This window comes from Crinia signifera, chromosome 2 (genome assembly GCF_055691185.1).
Source record: "Crinia signifera chromosome 2, ASM5569118v1, whole genome shotgun sequence".
In the NCBI taxonomy this organism is placed as follows: Eukaryota; Metazoa; Chordata; class Amphibia; order Anura; family Myobatrachidae; genus Crinia; species Crinia signifera.
This window is the reverse complement of record NC_139218.1, coordinates 76,922,279-76,941,431: the sequence shown is the minus strand read 5'-3', so window position 1 is coordinate 76,941,431 and position 19,153 is coordinate 76,922,279. Positions and strand designations below refer to the sequence as shown.

Sequence of the window (19,153 nt, the reverse complement as noted above, 5' to 3'; positions counted from 1 at the left end):
AGGCTGCTGTACTGAGCCTGGGCAATATGTAGAAGAGTAGTTACTCCTATTCCAGCAGAGGCAGAACTGCTGCAATGACTACCAATACACTTTACAGATTCTCTGTGCCTGGTCAGGAACGCATGACCGGGATAATCGAAGGTGCATTCCGCCTCCCAGGGTCTTTTAACTAATTGAAGGAGCCCCCCCATAATCCAATCCATGAATGAGTGCAGCGCAATGACGTCACCCTGCATGCCCGCCGCACTTCCCCTTGTGCAGGACAACTGACGAGGAGGAGCATTACAGCGCAATTCTTAGGAGGACTTGAGTGAGCGTACACTGGGAAGATGGTATCATTGCCTCAGGCAGCGGCTGTCAGCCAGCTGCCTATAAGAACAGGGAATGTGTCTTTTGAAATATTTCTGTAAAGGGATTTTGTGAGATTTGACCCAATTCAGGTGGATTGAGTCAATTTATCTGACAAAATCTGATGTGCCTGTCTGACAAAATCTTATGTGCCTGATGTGTAGGACCCAATGCACAATCCCGTGCCATTGGGTATAACCAAGAGATTGCAAGAGATTGATCCTCCTGCACATAGGATAAATCTTGAGTCAATCAGGTCCATCTTGCTGAACAATAATAAAGAAGCTGGTTTTAATGCTGCGCTCTGTCACTGAAATTCTACACGTATTTTTCAAATATTGGGCTAGATTCTCTAAGCTTCAAAAGTGATAAAATGGAGAGTGATGAACAGCCAGCCAATCAGCTCCTACCTGCCATGTCACAGACTGTGTTTGAAAAATGTCAGACAGGAGCTGATCCACCAAACCCCGCCCGACGTATGCCGGGCTGCCCGTCCCCCCTTGCAGCGATCCCACTATTCGCAGCAGGTGCACGCACCCAGCGCATGCATATGTGCAGAAATGCGCACAGCCAATATCGGTCAGGCTGCACAGGTATTCTGTTTGCGAAGCAACCAGAATACCCCCCAAAGTCCTTTAGGTAGAGGACTACAACTTAATCACCATCATACAATTATGTTTGTGCATGTGTGATGACCAGGAGGGTTGGACATACTTCGGTAAATTTATTAAGATGGGATGTTGCCCATAGCAACAAGATTCTACTTCTTATTTATTTAGCACATTCTAGAAGATAATAGATAGAATCTGATTGGTTGCTATGGGCAATATCCTATCTTCAATAGAACTCCCATCTTAGTAAATTGACCCCACAGTAGTTTGTGATTGTTGTCTGTCTCAGGTGCCACCACTGTTATCCATTGGCTATACTTTGTTAGAACTCCTGAAGTCATTTACCTTTGTCATTCTCATCAAATGAAGCAGGCAGTAGCTGGAGAGACTTTAAGTGCTTCGGTGTAGCTGCAGAGAGAGACATGATTTCCCCCACTGCCTCATGGAAACCTTCATTAGCGCCATCCCTCAACAACAAGGACAGATTGTGATAGGCCATATCATACTGAATATGCCCCAACTCGTGGTGTACCGTCAGGAAGTCTTCCATATTTATTTTTGTGCACATCTTTATTCTATAGGGAAAACATGTATTGTTATTACTATTGCTCAATTGTAAAAAAAACCCTGATATATACCTCAGCAATGTTCCAGCAATGTTCAAAGGGGATTCAGAGCAGGGATGTTGCTATGGGCAATTATAACAGCATATACAGTAACTATACAAAAAAACATAGCAACCCCATATTCTGAATGCAGGGCGGTGGCGGCATAGGCAGTACTTGAGTGCAGTTGCGGGAACTTGTGGGTGGTGAGCCCAAGTGCAAAAATATAATTTGGGACCCCCTCCTCCACCCCAACCCAAGTTCACAATATGTAACAATGCGGCTGTTGACAGGGAGAGGCAGTGGGAGGCATTGTGTGACTGGGGTAACAGAATAAGGGTAACAGGGGCTCCTTAGTCCTCAGGGGCCCTGGTGTACCGCATTTTCTGCACCAATAGTAGTTCCGCCTCTGCTTGAGTGTTGTTACATCACTGACTGCACCTCCTCTTGGGTCATGTCCGCTAATTCATTAGTACCGTACTGTGGGCCAGATGAATCAAGCTTCAAAAAGCGATAAAATGGAGAGTGAGAAACAGCCAGCCAATCAGCTCTTAACTGCCATGTCACAGGCTGGGCTTGAAAATTGCCAGATAGGAGCTGATTGGCTGGTTTATTTATCACTCTCTATTTTATCACTTTTTGAAGCTTGATACATCTGGCCCTTTTTATTTTGCACTAGGGTATATCCCTCTCCTCCTCTACTTTGTTAGATTGCAGCGCTCAGCGCCTGTCTCCGCATACACTGCTTAGTGTAAGACTTACAGTCTTCCTTTTTCCCCCTTGCAACCAACGTAGTTAAGCGTCACCCTGAGTGACAGGTCGCTTAAGCGAATAGCAGGGCAGAGACCCCTGACCCTGCTGGCAGCGTTACTCTTTCCTGTGAGGAAGTCCCCGCGTTAGAGTGTGCCTCAGATCGTGTGTGACTCCGTCCATGCTGTTTGTAGCTCCACGTGCACCGGAGCGCATAGGAGCAAGCCCCCGCTGTAATCCCGTTACCAGCGTGACTCTTGCACAGGGAGATCAGTCATCATTGGCAGCAGCGAGACTGGGAGAGATACCGCAGCGTAAACCAGCAGACTGTCATTTACCCTGCACGCGCCAAAACGCTACAGCTAAGTAACAACCAGAGACTGTCGTTACCAAATGTACAAGTTGTATTACTGCTTGAAGTTAACTACTAAAGTACTGTTGTAACCTACAAGCCTGCCACTTGAATAAACCCTTCAAACTGGTTATATCTTCTAAGTGTGAGGTCTAACAACCACACTGCACGTACTTATATACACTCTGCCAATAGGTTATGGGCCCAGCACGTCACGTGCGCGAAGATTAACCCCCTGAAGACAAAGTGCTAGCGCAGTACATAAAAGAACACAAAGGAATTATTTCTAAATTGCCATTTGTGGAAGAGTTAACGAGAATGCACAGTACAGGGCATAGCATGAACTTTCCAAAGCTCAAAGGCTCAGAGAATTACACTACATGGAAGTTCGCTATGGAAATGCAGCTTAAGAGGGAGAAGCTATGGAAAGTCACAATAGCCCCAGGAGAAAGTCCAAACCCAGAAGAGGTAGACAAGGCCATTGGCACAATAGGCCTGGCTGTGGAGCAGCATGTTTATTCTACTATCTGTGGGAAGGAGTCCGCTAAGGACATGTGGACAACTCTACAAGGTGCTTATGAAAATAAAGGCTTAATGAGAAGGATAAGTCTGAGACGCACACTGTATGGAACAAAATTGAATGCATGCAAGGACATGAACGATTATATTGATAAAATACTATCGATAGCTCAGCAATTGGCGTGTGTAGGAGCAAAAATGGATGAGGAAGAAGTAGCAATGGTAATGCTGCAGAATTTGACAGAGGAATTTGACTTTCTGGTTGTCGCACTAGAGTCAAATGAGACCAAGCTTACAACTGAAGTTGTGAGAGCCAAACTACTACAGTTCCAAGAGAGAATCCACAAGGATGCCATAGCTGAAGGTTCTGCCTTAGTAGCAAAGGGTGCGAAACCCAAGAAATGCACATTCAAATGTTATGTGTGCCACAAAGTAGGGCACAAGGCTTCAGAATGCAGGCTGAAGAACACTAGTGGCATGCACAAGCGGCATGATAAAAAGAACGAGTCAGCACTGAATGTAACAGACAAGCCAAGGAGGGATCTCTGGTACATGGACTCGGGAGCCTCTAGACACTTCAGCTGCAACAAGGAGTGGTTCAATTCTTTAACACAGTGTAACCCCACAACAGTTACCGGGATTGGTGAAAAGATCCTTACTGCTTCAAGTGTTGGGACAATCACAGTGAGACTAAGAATTGAGGGACAGACAGTAGTCACAGATATCCAAGACGTCCTGTATGTACCAGAATTGGGAAGTAACCTCATCGCTATCAGCGTACTCGAGGCAAAAGGCTACAGAGTCCAGTTTGCAAAGGGCAAGTGCATGGTGCATAATGAAAGAGGGACTGTAATTGCTTCAGCAACCCGATGCAACCAACTATACGTCCTAGACACAGATGAATGTGTAGCTTTGGCAGCCTCTGCTGAAAATGAGTCCATGGAGCTCTGGCACAGACGTTTGGGACACTTAGGATATGATAATGTCCAGAAATTAGCTGATGGGATGGCAACAGGAATCACAGTGAAAGACACCGGAAGACCTGTGTGCGAGAGTTGCATAAAAGGCAAGCAGACCCGCAACCCATTTCCCAAGTCAGCAAGCAGAGCAGAAACACAACTAGCTCTGGTACACACAGATGTGTGCGGACCAATGGAAGAGGAGTCAACCAGTGGTTACAAATACTTCATGACTCTCATCGATGACGCCACAAGAATGACACACGTATACTTCATAAAGAAGAAAAGTGAGGTGGTCAAGAAAATTGTGGAGTACAAGAACCTAGTGGAAACTCAGACGGGCCTAAAACTAAAGGTCCTGAGATCCGACAATGGGGGAGAGTACGAAAATGAAGTACTAACCGACTTCCTAAAAAGGCATGGCATAAAGCATCAGCTGACGATGGCCTACACGCCTGAACAGAATGGCGTAAGTGAAAGGGCGAACAGAACAATCGTTGAAAGAGCACGAGCGATGGTGAACGATGCTGGCCTGGAGAAGAGTTTTTGGGCAGAAGCTGTATCTACTGCAGTATACCTGAAAAACAGAACACCTACAGTGGCCGTGAAGGGAAAAACCCCCTTAGAGGCCTGGTCTGGGAAGAAGCCAGACATCAGTCACCTCCGTGTCTTTGGGAGCAGAGCTTATGCACATATACCAAAAGAGAGAAGGAAGAAACTTGACCCAAAATCAAGACAGTGCATATTGCTAGGCTATTGTGAGGAGAGCAAAGGGTACAGGCTCTGGGATGCAGAGAACAGACGTCTCCTGAAATCAAGAGATGTGATATTTCAAGAAACAGCATCACCCACAAAAGCAAAAGAGCAAGAAAAGCAAGCACTAGTAGAGGTATGTGAAATAGAAAGCATACCTGCAACAGAAAATACTGAAGAAGGAAGCGAACCAACTAAAAGAGCTTCTGTGAGAAGAAACAAGGGCATACCAGCCAGAAGATATGAGGAAGAATATGCGAATATTGCTTTCAGTGAACCTCAGAGTATTCAAGAAGCGAAAGCGTGCAGTGATTGGGCGAAATGGAAATCTGCAATAGACACAGAGTTATCAGCACTGAGAGAGAACGATACTTGGACCATAGTAAATAGGCCAAGCAACCGCAAGACAGTCAAGAACAAGTGGGTCTTCTGCAAGAAGTTAAATTCAGACGGAGAAGTTGCCCGTTACAAAGCCCGTCTTGTTGCTAAGGGATACACACAGAGATCCGGAATTGACTATGGGGAGATATACTCACCTGTTGCGAGGTATAACACTCTCAGATTAGTAATTGCAGTCGCCACTTTACAAGACTTACTGCTATACCAATTAGACTTCGATTCAGCGTTTCTAAATGGAGAACTACTTGAAGAGATCTATATGGAATCACCAGATCATTATGATGAGAATGAACTTCAGACAGAGAAAGTGTGTCTTCTGAAGAAATCCATATATGGCCTAAAGCAGAGTGGTCGTTGCTGGTACATAAAATTGGACACAGTACTGCTTGAAATGAATTTTATTAGATCAGAGACTGACCACTGCCTTTATCACAAAACTCTGGGAGAAAAGTTGTTCATCATAGCAGTCTATGTGGATGATATACTTATAGCAGGTCACGAAGATCACATCACAAGTGTGAGAGATCAACTGAAACAGAGATTCAAGTTGAAAGACTTAGGTCCAGCCAATCATCTGTTGGGCATGAGGATTGTTCAAAACTTGCAAAAGGGAACAGTCACAGTCGACCAACAAACGTACATCGAGGCAACAATCTTGAAGTATGGGATGGCAGACTCCAAGTCAGTGAATACACCAATTGACAAAAGCATCAAGATTACAAAAAGTATGTCACCAACCACACAAGAAGAAATAGAGGAAATGCAAGATGTTCCTTACAAGAACGTGGTTGGAAGTCTTATGTATGCAAGTATTGGAACTCGTCCAGACATCACTCATGCAGTCAGTCGGGTGAGCCAATTTGCAATAAATCCTGGAAGACAACACTGGATCGCAGTGAAGAGGATTCTGAGATACCTAAAAGGTACAAGTTCCTTGAAATTAAAATTCGCCAAGACAAGCAATTCAAATTTGAAAGTCTTCTGCGATGCCGACTGGGGAGCAGATGAAGATGATCGTCGTTCCCACACCGGTTACCTGTTCACACTGGCCGGAGCAGCAGTTAGTTGGGCGAGTAGAAAACAACCGACCGTTGCTCTCTCAACAACCGAGGCCGAATACATGGCTCTTACAGAGACATCAAAAGAAGCACTCTGGATCAAAGAGACTTTGTGTGAGTTAGGTCTACTTTATGAAGAAGAGACTATCAGTATCGCATGTGATAACAGGGGAGCAATAGATCTTTCCTGTACTACCAAGCACCATGGAAGGTCAAAGCACATCGCGATAAGACATCACTTCATCAGAGAACTAGTGGAGAACAAGTCCATCGATGTTGAATACATTGCAAGTGAACAGAATGTCGCTGACATGCTTACTAAAGGACTGTCGGGAAACTTGCTTATTAAGTTCGTGAAGGACTGTGGACTTGTCTAAGTTCAAAAAATGTTGATTTGAAGTTTTGATGTTCTGAATGTCTTTTTTTCTCTCTAACCATATTTTCGGTTACAGGTATTACAAAAGGACAAAGCATTGTATTGAGTTCTTTTATGTAGCCGAAGACAGCCTTAAGCGAGGGGGAGTGTTAGATTGCAGCGCTCAGCGCCTGTCTCCGCATACACTGCTTAGTGTAAGACTTACAGTCTTCCTTTTTCCCCCTTGCAACCAACGTAGTTAAGCGTCACCCTGAGTGACAGGTCGCTTAAGCGAATAGCAGGGCAGAGACCCCTGACCCTGCTGGCAGCGTTACTCTTTCCTGTGAGGAAGTCCCCGCGTTAGAGTGTGCCTCAGATCGTGTGTGACTCCGTCCATGCTGTTTGTAGCTCCACGTGCACCGGAGCGCATAGGAGCAAGCCCCCGCTGTAATCCCGTTACCAGCGTGACCTTTTTGCACAGGGAGATCAGTCATCATTGGCAGCAGCGAGACTGGGAGAGATACCGCAGCGTAAACCAGCAGACTGTCATTTACCCTGCACGCGCCAAAACGCTACAGCTAAGTAACAACCAGAGACTGTCGTTACCAAATGTACAAGTTGTATTACTGCTTGAAGTTAACTACTAAAGTACTGTTGTAACCTACAAGCCTGCCACTTGAATAAACCCTTCAAACTGGTTATATCTTCTAAGTGTGAGGTCTAACAACCACACTGCACGTACTTATATACACTCTGCCAATATACTTTACTTTGACTTCTTATTAGGCCTCTGATTGCAATGCTGATGTTTATGTAGCTGATCGATGATTGGTGCACTGCAGATGTGCTGCAATGGATTTAAGATGTGGTCGCACAAACAGAAAGCATTTATGGTGCTGGTAATGGTGGCGATGGTGGTGGGGAGGGGGGCCTGCCTGTTTGGTGTCTCAGATATACCTAAAATCATTCAAACCCAAATCCCAGGCTGTTGGATGACACACAGCTTTTCTTCCATCAGTAGGCTCCTCCAGCATAGACTTTGTCCAGAAGTTTTCATTCAGTTCGAAGAGGCCAACAGACATGAAAAACTTTTCAGCTTCTCTAAACATTCTGTCCACTGTCCATCCCTTAAATTCAAAACACAATAACGGTACTTTTCAAGTATTGGTTTACATTTAACATTCAATATGCACATTAAAGGTGAGAATACGTTTATATTCCCAATTCAAAATGAAATAATTAGCAAAACATTTTATAGACATCTCTATTTCAATGGTTAAAATCAACCGCATTTGGAAAAAGTTTGTTAAAAATCGTGATTGTTTCCAAATATGTTGTCATTTTCCAAAGGAAGTATACAGTGAGGAAAATATACTAAGATGGGAGTTCTAGTTCACATGGGATGTTGCTAGGGGCAAACCAATCAGAATCTACTTCTTTTTTTTATTTAGCACCTTCTAGAAGATAATAGATAGTCTCTGATTGGTTGCCCATTGCAACATCCATTCTGAAATAAAACTCCCATCTTAGTAAATTTCCCCCCTGTATATCATAATTACTCCAACATTCCTTTTTATCTGCCAGCCTTGATAACATCTTACAGCCAATTTACCTATAACCATATTCCCACTGTAATTAAATGATGAGGTTGCATGCCATTTGTTGTAATCATTGTTTGAAAATATTTGTGAATAATTTATTGTTTTGTAACATTTTGTGATTCAAATCTTTTATGGTTTTCTTCTTAGGCTTGTCCATGTTTGATGTATATTATATGGCCAACCAGTCACACTATTTTTATGTTTTTGCAATAAAATAACATTATAATGCAACAATGCAAGTGGTCCAGCACTGTGGTGGTGGGTGCTCAAGGGGGCACGTATTTTAGGGAAGGGGTGCCCTGCAATGCCCCCCCCCCCCCCAGTCCTGGACAGAGGCAGGAGGGATCTGGGCAGCGCCGCAGCGGGTTCCGTGCAGCGATGGGAGGCAGTGGGGTCCCTGCACCGGATGGGCAGTCAGCGGCGGGGTCCCTGCTGTGGATGGGAAGTAGTAGCGGTATTGGCAGTACCACCGCAGGGACCCCACCGCTGACTTCCCATCTGCTGCAGGGACCCCAATGCTTATCACTTTCCACGGGTGCTGGGGCCCATGGAAATTTGTCTTTTAACTTTTCTATTTTTTTCCCTTTGTTTTGACCACAAACAGTTCAAGGCTTACCTGCTGAACCATGGTAGGAGAAACATCAATACTTTCTCTGTCTGGATAGGGAATTGCTAGAGGATACAAATTTGTCCAAAATCTGCCCCACATATCACCTAGCAAAAAAAAAAGTAATTAACACAACTAATTGATTGCTTATTGCTAACGCAGTGTTAAATTAACAATCCCATTATACAAAGAAAAGTAAACTCTACCCATAAATCCAGGACAGCCTATAAGTAAAATTGTTACAAATTACCACTTTCCTTTGCTTGTTTTTTAAGCTGCTATTAATAATTTATAATTTCAGCAGTATTTACACATGTGACTACCACAGCAGCCCCAGTCACATGGTTTATACTGTTTAGAGCTGATGATCTTTAGAATATATCTCTGACCCAATCTGCTGTGTGTATTGCAAATGATCACCCAACTTCTCCTCCTTTGCTATCACATGACATGCTAACAATTGTGATTATGGGGTCTATGTTCTAAGGGGAATACTCAGACCTGATTGCACGCCTGCAAATTTGCAGGCCAGCCGATTATCGAATGACTGCACATGCGTCTGGCTCGCAGTACACATTCGCAAGGCCATCCCATACCTCCCAACTGTCCCGCTTATCGCGGGAACGTCCCTTTTTTGGGACTTTCCCGCATCCATCCCGCGGCCGGCAGTGTCCTGCGGGGGTGGGGGTGGTGGGGAGTGTCCCCCCCGTCATCCTGAATATACGCTGCGCGCATGCACACAGCGTCTATTCCTGCAGCCAGATGGGCTGGCCATGCCCCCACGGTGACAAAAGGGGGTGTGGCCTCATAGGAGAGATGAGGGTATAGGCCATGCCCCCTTCCATTCAGCCACGCCCCCAACATTTCCAGCGTGCATGCGAGTGTCCCGGGTCCTCCAGAGTAAAAGTTGGGAGGTGTGCCATCCTGTGATAAAAAAACAGCCTCTTTTTTAATCCCTGACCGAGCGCAATTGTTGATTGACAGGAAGATGGCATTTGTGGGTGTCACCCGGTGGGTTACCGGTAGTGTCAGGGAAAACGCAGGTAGGCTCAGGTGTTTTCAAGGAGGATGTGTTATCATTTATAAATATACACAATCCTAAAATATCTTTCTAATAGCAATTTACCAAGCAGATGAGCAGGAAGACCTCCAGTAGAACTAATTCGATGAGAACCATATTGTTTCTGCAAATTGCCTCTCACATATGCATGCAGTTGCTTGTAGAGAGGAAGGATCTGAAACCATGGACAAGGACATGAATGATGACAGTGATCATACTCTACTGACAACATAATAACATGACATGAAAATATATCACTTTTACATCTTCTAAACCATAAACACAGTAGTCATTATTTTTAATGAAAAATACGGTACTGTAGTTTGAATTGACCTTATAATTTCATAGGCACAAATACAATATGAAAGGACATTTTTGTGCTAAATCTGTATTTAGGAAAATGGGGCATATTAATTTACTCAGAGCAAAAATATCAGGACTGAAGGACCAATAAACAACGGCTACCCTCACGTTTTCATTAACAGATGGTCTTCAAGTATTTACAGCCTGAAAAAGTGTAACAAATGTAATTACATTACACAGTTTTTATAATCTGGCGCACCTCCCAATAAGGGGTGGATTAGGAACAAAAAGTGGCCCTGGAAACATTTCTCCTAGCTGCACCAAATCAAATATAGGCAGAACCAACACCAAAACTGGCAGAATTATTATACATCATTACACCTATATGTATGTGGAAGCCGTTGGTTTCAATATGTTTGGCAGCCTTGTGGCCCCCAGACCTTTAAGGGTATTCAATGTGGTATTCTGACTGCCGGAACGTCTCGACAGTCGGAAACCTGGGCCGTTTTTATTCAGATCGCCTGCAACTGTCGAGTGTCGAAAAATGGGCGTATCAGTAAAAACAGACACGAATTGTCAAGAAACAGCCGTGAAGTAGACAATCCATGGGTGTTTCCGACAAAACAGATCTGACTTGTTTTAAAGTGGGATCTGTTTTGTTGAAATCCGCTTTCAACTCTGTCGGAAATGGCAGCATTGAATTGGCGGCAGCAGCTATTTCCCCTGTCGGAAATATCGGCCGACATTGAATACTGCCCTTAAGCTGTTGTGACAAACCACAAACCTCCAGGTTTAAAATAATACCAGACCTCCGCCCACTGAGACTGAACACAGAACCCAAAACCTCCATCACGCAAACAAACAACTCTTTACCATAATCCCCATAATATATATCACAAATTTCCCCAACCTTCCACAGTGTAGCCCAGCAACACCCCAGACAATGTTATGCTGGGTACACACCAGGACGACTAGGGCCCGATCCCCTCAATCTAGATCCAATTCCGACCAATTCGATGTAGATTGTGTGGTGATTGGGCCCTTTTCTGTCCTGGTGTGGACCGATACCGATCCGATGCGCGGTCCTGCGGGTCGGTCGGTCGTCATTGAGATCCTACCTGCTGCAGGTAGGATCTCAATGACGACCATACAGCCGGGTTCGGGTCACCATCGGATCGGACCCGCTCACGGTGCACATCGTGAGCGGGTCGTGCCCCCCCGTGTCACCGTGAGCGGGTCGGACGAGACACTGACGACCCGCTCACGATGTGCATCGTGAGCGGGTCGCCCTGGTGTGTACCCTACATAACTCACAAGATAGCACCCACTTTAACAGATAGCACAATGGATATAAAGTAGCACCTGACTCTATATGAGATGAGTATTTGCAGTGTTGGGTACTGTGTGCTCTGTGAACCGCAAAATTTGCTTGTGTGGGAGACAGGGCCACTACTCTGGGCAGTGCCACATCTTAAAAAAAAACATTCACTGGCTGCATGGCCTCCTGGCATTCTTCCCTGTAAGGTCTATGACCAATCTGTCCCTGCTCCCAATACACACATTGCTAAAAGAATTTACTCTTTTCTCTCATCGGATACCTGTTGAAATGTGTCATACACATCGGCCATTAAGTCACTTCCATTGTATGCATATTTCCCTGTATCCAGGGTTTTATAATTTGCTCTCCAGTAATCTCCGTAGTCTTTATATCCTGATGGGGACACAAGAACAAGTAAGAATTCAAAATATTGTAACACTATATTTTCACATTATAACTGAGCAGATATTTGTCGAGTATAGTATGTGCAGGTTTAAAAGTTTGTGTACACTCTAATGGATTTGTCAAACCAACAAATGTCAACACATGTCCAATTATAGGACCAAGACAGGCCATCCCCAGGATTATCCAACAAGTCGCAAATTGAACTGTGTGATTAATGGGAATGGGATCATTCGTCAGACTGCATTTAGGTCTACAGTCATTAGGTCGACCCCACTAGGTTGACTGGCAGGAAGGTCGACCTGACTTAAGGTCGACATGGGCCAAGGTCGACATGACTTAAGGTCGAATTTGCATAAAGGTCAACATGAGGAAGGTCGACTGGTCATAAGGTCGACATGGGTTTTTCACTGTTTTTTTGATCCGAATGTCGACACAGTCGACATGGACACAGTTGGCAATGAGAATCGGACCCTCGCATCGCTCGCTTCGCTCGCAATGCTTCGGGCACGGTGCCTCGCTGCGCTCGGCACACTATTTTATTCTCCCACCACGCCCTAGTGGATGGTAGAGCATGAAATATCGCCTGTCGGCACATGTCGGCTCAAAAAACAATGAAAAACCCATGTCGACCTTATGACCAGTCGACCTTCCTCATGTCGACCTTTATGCAAATTCGACCTTAAGTCATGTCGACCTTGGCCTATGTCGACCTTAAGTCAGGTCGACCTTCCTGCCAGTCGACCTAGTGGGGTCGACCTAATGACTGTAGACCTAAGTTCATTCTAATAGATGACCGCATCCCGATTAATGATACTGCTTCTCTCCCATGTACTGTATGAAGGAGGAGAAGCGTGGAAGGTGACAGGGGGGCTATGCACACTGATACTGTATATAGGAGCAATCTATGAACGGTCAGTGGCTTCAGGTGTCATTGCAAATACATGACAGCAGGGACAATCAGGGCCGCCACTAGTAATGTTGGGGCCCGGGACTGACCTTCAGCCTGGGCCCCCAGGGGCACCCCTCCCCCTCACGCACGCCGGCGCACCCCCCCTCGCACGCTGGCACCCTGCCTCCCGCCCCCAATTACTTACCAGCGGTGGTGTCGGCGTCACAGCAGCATCTTCTCCCGGGACTCAGGACTTGGAGCACTCACTGCACAATACATAGTGCAGCCTGCAGAGCGCCGAGCCCCTCTGTATCCTAGCCTCGGTGCTCTGCAGGCTGCACTATGTATTGTGCGAGCCTGGCCGCCAGCGCCGGGTGGGGGCATTTGTGCGGGTGTGTGTGGGGGGGGGGGGTGCCGTGCCAGCTGCCTGGGCCCCTCCAGTGGCTGGGGCCCGGGACAGTTGTACCCCTGGCACCCCCCTGTCGGCAGCCCTGGGGACAATGCAGATGCCCAAGGGAGAGAAATATGTTCTCAGCGCTCATCAAAATTAGAAAAAATAAATCCTCAGGTGCCCTTCATGCATCTGCGTCCAATATAATACAAAGGAGTGCCACCATTTCAAGTTGTGTTGGGCACTTACAATCATAACCAATGAATGCTAAGAGAACCCATATATCATGCAAAAATATCCATTTTATTTTGGTTGGAGAGATTCAGGGTCTGAAACAGGTACTTACCTAGAGGGCAGGAAGCTAGGTGGATATAAATAATTCCTCTGCATAGAATATCAATGGCTACAAGGTGAACTTGTAATAACATGATACTAGAGACTTGGCTGGAACAGTCTAGGAATGCAACTTGGTATAAGGGATCCAAGCTGGACTGGAATAGCTTGGGGCAATGGATCTGGGCTGGACCAGCATGGTTTGACACAGTGGATTGAGGTTGGTCTGGAATAGCTTGGCAGAATAGATAATGGCATGAACTGAAATGGCTTGGCTCAATGGACAGCTTGGTTCAATGAATCCTGGATAGACCAGAATACCTTGACACAATTGATCCTAGTAGGACTGCAATAGCTTAGATCAGTGGTTCCCAACCTTTTTTCTCTCCCGTACCCCTTGATTAGGCTTTTCATTTATAAGTACCCCTCCTCTCAATTTGAAATTTCCACAGTACTTATGAGTGGAAGTGAGCAGTATGCGTGTCCTAATATTAAGGAGTAGCCGTGGACTAGTATATGTCACGTTTCGTGAAGCACCAGCTGGAGTGTAATGGAGGCTGGGTGCTTTAATATAAGGCTGCTGCATTAACGACAGAAGGGAGTGAAGCAATGGAATAAAGTAAAACCTTCTTTAATGAAGATACTGCGGTACAGGATATGAATAATGACACAATAGTAAAACTGTAGTTGTTGGTATATGATAAAGTCAATAATATTCAATACTTATTGAAGAGATTGAAGATGATTGGTAATGGAGTAATTGAAAGAAGTATTGGATGGTTGGTTGAAGAATTGGATGATTGGATTAGGATTGGATGATTGAATGAAGAATTGGATGAAGAATTGGATGAGGATTGGATGATTGGAAGAATAATTGGATGATTGAATGAAGAATTGGATGATTGGATGATTGGAAGAATAATTGGATGATTGGATGAGTGTTGAATGATGAAGTCCAAATGATCGTCCTGAGTAGGATCGTGGCTACAGCACCAGGGATGACCACAGAGAACCCCCTACGACTGTCTCTGCTGCGCTGAACAAAGCAGGTCCCGGAGCGCAGGCGTATTTAACCCAGGAAGCCGGCGGCCAATTAAAATGCTGCACCGGCTTTTGAGCCAATCAGAGCTCGCGTACCGGCAGCCAATCAGAGGGGCTGCCAGTACGCAAACTCTGATTGGCTCACCAGACGCTGCATTTTAAGTTGAAGAAGCCTGTGCTCAGGGACCCCCGGGCTGCAGCTCAGCAGAAGAGGAGATGGGGGAGCAGGAGCCGGGTTATTGTAAGTCAAGTGAGGAGGGGGAGGGTAGGGGGGCCTGGGGCCCGGACCAGAAATCAGTCCCGGGCCCCAAAATGATGGGCCTGTGCAGGAGGACACACTGGGCGAGTTTTTTCTGGGGAGCGCTCCCTAAAAAAAACCACCACTGTGTCCCCGGGTCTGGGCAGCGCCGCTGAACTGTGGATCAGCCGCTGCCCGGTCCTGCCCCCGGCAACCCAGCCCTGCCCCCCAGCAACCGGCGTGATGTCTGTGCACTGTCATAGACTGTCACACAGCTGGGGGTGGAGACGGGAGGGGAAGGGGACGTCCCGCTGAGCAGCCGGAGCCAGGCAGCGCTGAACCTGAGTTCAGCTATCAGCTCAGCAGCGCTGCCCGGCTCTAAACAACAGCATTCCCGAGAATTTTCCGGGCTTGCCAGTCTGGGCACTAAGGCATAGCCTGGAAAATTCTCGGGAATACCACGGAAGGGGTTAATGTGTTTATACAACATAAATGCAAGATATGTCAAGATAAAACATTGAAATATAAAAATATTTTGAAATACGGAATATCCCTTTATCCAAACTGCTTCTGATCCTGAGCATTTTGGATAAGGGATACTTAACCTGTAATACTTTTACGATGCAAAAAGCTTGAGCTCGTGTATAAATAGTTGGAGAATGCCTGGGGTGTGGTATGATGCATTTGTGGTTATGATCTGAAAACATAGCAGTCCGCAGACCAAAGGGGAGTAATCACAAACTGCACTGATTTTGCTCATAGCCCAGGTTAGATAGAAATATTGGAAGCTTTAAAAATGAGATTAAACAATACATTTCCACATATACTGGATGCATAATAAATGCATACAATACAGGTATATAGTAAATAGGGGAATTGGTCATTTGTATGAAATCCATTCAGTTATAGACTATTATATGAATTCTTTCTCACCGTTTATTACAGCAGCCTCATTCTTCAAATCAACATATTCTTCATAAAGTTTTCTCATCTTTTTTCCGGCCTTTGCTCTCCAGCCTTCCCAGACCCAAAGTCTTTCATTATAATCAGTGCTTTCTAGCATTATACCATCCAATCCTGTGTTTGCAATAGTAAAATACTTAATTCTTTTTTTTATTAGACATCAGAGTATGGCAACATTAATTTTTAATATGACATTTTAGATGTTGGATGCAATCAAAACTTACTGTATATACAATAATGCTGTTTTAGATAAAGAACAAAAAAAGTACCCAGAATTGAAGAAATACATTTTTTTAGGAGATAAATATATTTTCCTGCATTTCCAGGTTTAGTATTTCTCTCTACTCTCTGGAATGTACGTCAGAAGTAAGTATGACTACTGAACAACAGACACAAATATGGCCACTAAAATACTACAATACTAAATTATACATATTTATTTACACAACTAATATATCTTTATTTTTATTCTTAAAGTGGCACCGGTATATTTTTTCTATTCACAACTGTTTTTATTATTTATTAGGCACAGTTAGTTTTCCCTAAGGTTTCCAACACTTGTATATAACCAGTTCTTATGGCAATACAAGTGTCATTAGTCACTGTCACCCATGTGTATGCTGGTGTTTGTGGGGATGCATCAAACCTTCACAAGAGAAGTTGACCATAGCAACCAATGGGATTTTAGCTATCATTTATCTAGCACAAATGACAGCTTGAAGCTCATTGGTTCATATGAGTAATGTCTCCACTTTATTTCTTTTTAAAGTTGGATACATCTCCCTATATTTAAAAATCATGCTACCCTGCATGAGAGCCTGATCTTTAATAGTTTTAGTTAACTTCTTTGATATCCCATTTCACAGTCATTTTTTCAATTCACTGAACTGCCCCGACGTGCCTTCCCCATGTCCTGCTCGTTGACCATCACATCCTTTAGCATCCTTAAAAACTGTCTTCTCTGAGTTAGCGTAAGGGATATTTTCAATGGGGGCAGGTGTGCCAGGATCACAGACAAGTATCTGCAGGTCTAGGCATGGGCATAGCAATAACCCCCGCAAACCCCCTGCTCTCCCACAAGCGATCCAGCACCTCCAACCCACCACGGAGCATATTTCAGTTTTTTCTTCACACGTTTTGGAAAATATAAAAATGTCACTTTAAAAACATAAAACATAATTTGGAGTTACTGGGTCGTGAACTTACATGAAGTTGTACAGTACTTGATTGTACTTGAACTTGATTGTACAGTAGGTATAGTGATACCTACCGATATCACTTCCAGATCCGGATGTGAGGGGCCTAATGCACAGTCATCTCCAGAAAATTCATAATAGAGTAGCCCATAGGCAACTATGGTAAATTCATAGGCTACTCTGATACCTACATAGGCTACTCTGTCTGATACCTACATAGGCTACTCTGATACCTACATAGGCTACTCTGTCTGATACCTACATAGGCTACTCTGATACCTACATAGGCTACTCTGATACTTACATAGGCTACTCTGTTACCTACATAGGCTACTCTGATACCTACATAGGCTACTCTGATACTTACATAGGCTACTCTGATACCTACATAGGCTACTCCGATACCTACATAGGCTACTCCGATACCTACATAGGCTACTCCGATACCTACATAGGCTACTCTGATACTTACATAGGCTACTCTGATACCTACATAGGCTACTCTGTTACCTACATAGGCTACTCTGATACCTACATAGGCTACTCTGATACTTACATAGGCTACTCTGATACCTACATAGGCTACTCCGATACCTACATAGGCTACTCCGATACCTACATAGGCTACTCCGATACCTACATAGGCTACTCTGTTACCTACATAGGCTACTCCGATACCTACATAGGCTACTCTGATACCTACATAGGCTACTCTGATACCTACATAGGCTACTCTGATACCTACATAGGCTACTCCGATACCTACATAGGCTACTCTGATACCTACATAGGCTACTCCGATACCTACATAGGCTACTCCGATACCTACATAGGCTACTCCGATACCTACATAGGCTACTCTGTTACCTACATAGGCTACTCCGATACCTACATAGGCTACTCTGTTACCTACATAGGCTACTCTGTTACCTACATAGGCTACTCCAATAGCTACATAGGCTACTCTGTTACCTACACAGGCTACTCTGTTACCTACACAGGCTACTCCGTTACCAACATAGGCTACTCTGTTACCTACATAGGCTACTCTGTTACCTACATAGGCTACTCTGGTAACTAAATAGGCTACTCCGATACCTACATAGGCTACTCTGTTACCTACATAGGCTACTCTGGTAACTAAATAGGCTACTCTGTTACCTACATAGGCTACTCTGTTTCCTAAATAGGCTACTCTGGTAACTAAATAGGCTACTATGTTACCTACATAGGCTACTATGTTACCTACATAGGCTACTCTGGTAACTAAATAGGCTACTCTGGTAACTAAATAGGCTACTCTGTTACCTACATAGGCTACTCTGTTACCTACATAGGCTACTCTGTTACCTACATAGGCTACTCTGGTAACTAAATAGGCTACTCCGATACCTACATAGGCTACTCTGTTACCTACATAGGCTACTCTGGTAACTAAATAGGCTACTCTGTTACCTACATAGGCTACTCTGTTTCCTAAATAGGCTACTCTGGTAACTAAATAGGCTACTATGTTACCTACATAGGCTACTATGTTACCTACATAGGCTACTCTGGTAACTAAATAGGCTACTCTGGTAACTAAATAGGCTACTCTGTTACCTACATAGGCTACTCTGTTACCTACATAGGCTACTCTGTTACCTACATAGGCTACTCTGGTAACTAAATAGGCTACTCTGGTAACTACATAGGCTACTCTGTTACCTACATTCTGGAGCTTGGTAAATCTGCCAGATAAGAAGCTCCCATATAACTTTATGGGGGCTGCTGTTGGAGAGAGCATGGAAAATATATTTCCTATACTGTAGTCTTTCTTTCTAATGTTGTGGGTTGTTTAGTGTTTGTGGATACCCACAAAAAGGTCCCCATGTTCCTTCTTCTCAATGTTTTCCTGCATCAAATGCCAGAGACAAGACTATAATGGATCCTCCAGGAAGGACAATTTAGCAGGATACTATACCTGGTTCAAAAGCATGGCAGACTGATCCATCCGGACTGCATACAGTTTCGGTACTGTAGATCGTGCTCATGTCATTTAGAATTTTATTCAACTGCAGAAAATAATTTGAATCAACAATTCATAATAACAATCATAT

At 44.5% G+C, this 19,153-nt stretch overlaps 1 protein-coding gene across 1 annotated transcript in view; it reads right to left on the bottom strand.

The window, feature by feature from the left end:
* ACE2 (angiotensin converting enzyme 2) overlaps positions 1 to 19,153 on the bottom strand; it is a 71,320-nt gene that overhangs the window by 31,683 nt on the left and 20,484 nt on the right. The window contains exons 3-9 of the mRNA XM_083172439.1: positions 19,018 to 19,108; positions 15,829 to 15,972; positions 11,879 to 11,991; positions 10,044 to 10,152; positions 8,927 to 9,024; positions 7,667 to 7,836; positions 1,305 to 1,534 (exon numbers count right to left, since the gene is read on the bottom strand). Coding sequence (XP_083028565.1) covers positions 1,305 to 1,534; positions 7,667 to 7,836; positions 8,927 to 9,024; positions 10,044 to 10,152; positions 11,879 to 11,991; positions 15,829 to 15,972; positions 19,018 to 19,108 — 955 coding nt within the window. The remainder of the gene's footprint in view (positions 1 to 1,304; positions 1,535 to 7,666; positions 7,837 to 8,926; positions 9,025 to 10,043; positions 10,153 to 11,878; positions 11,992 to 15,828; positions 15,973 to 19,017; positions 19,109 to 19,153) is intronic.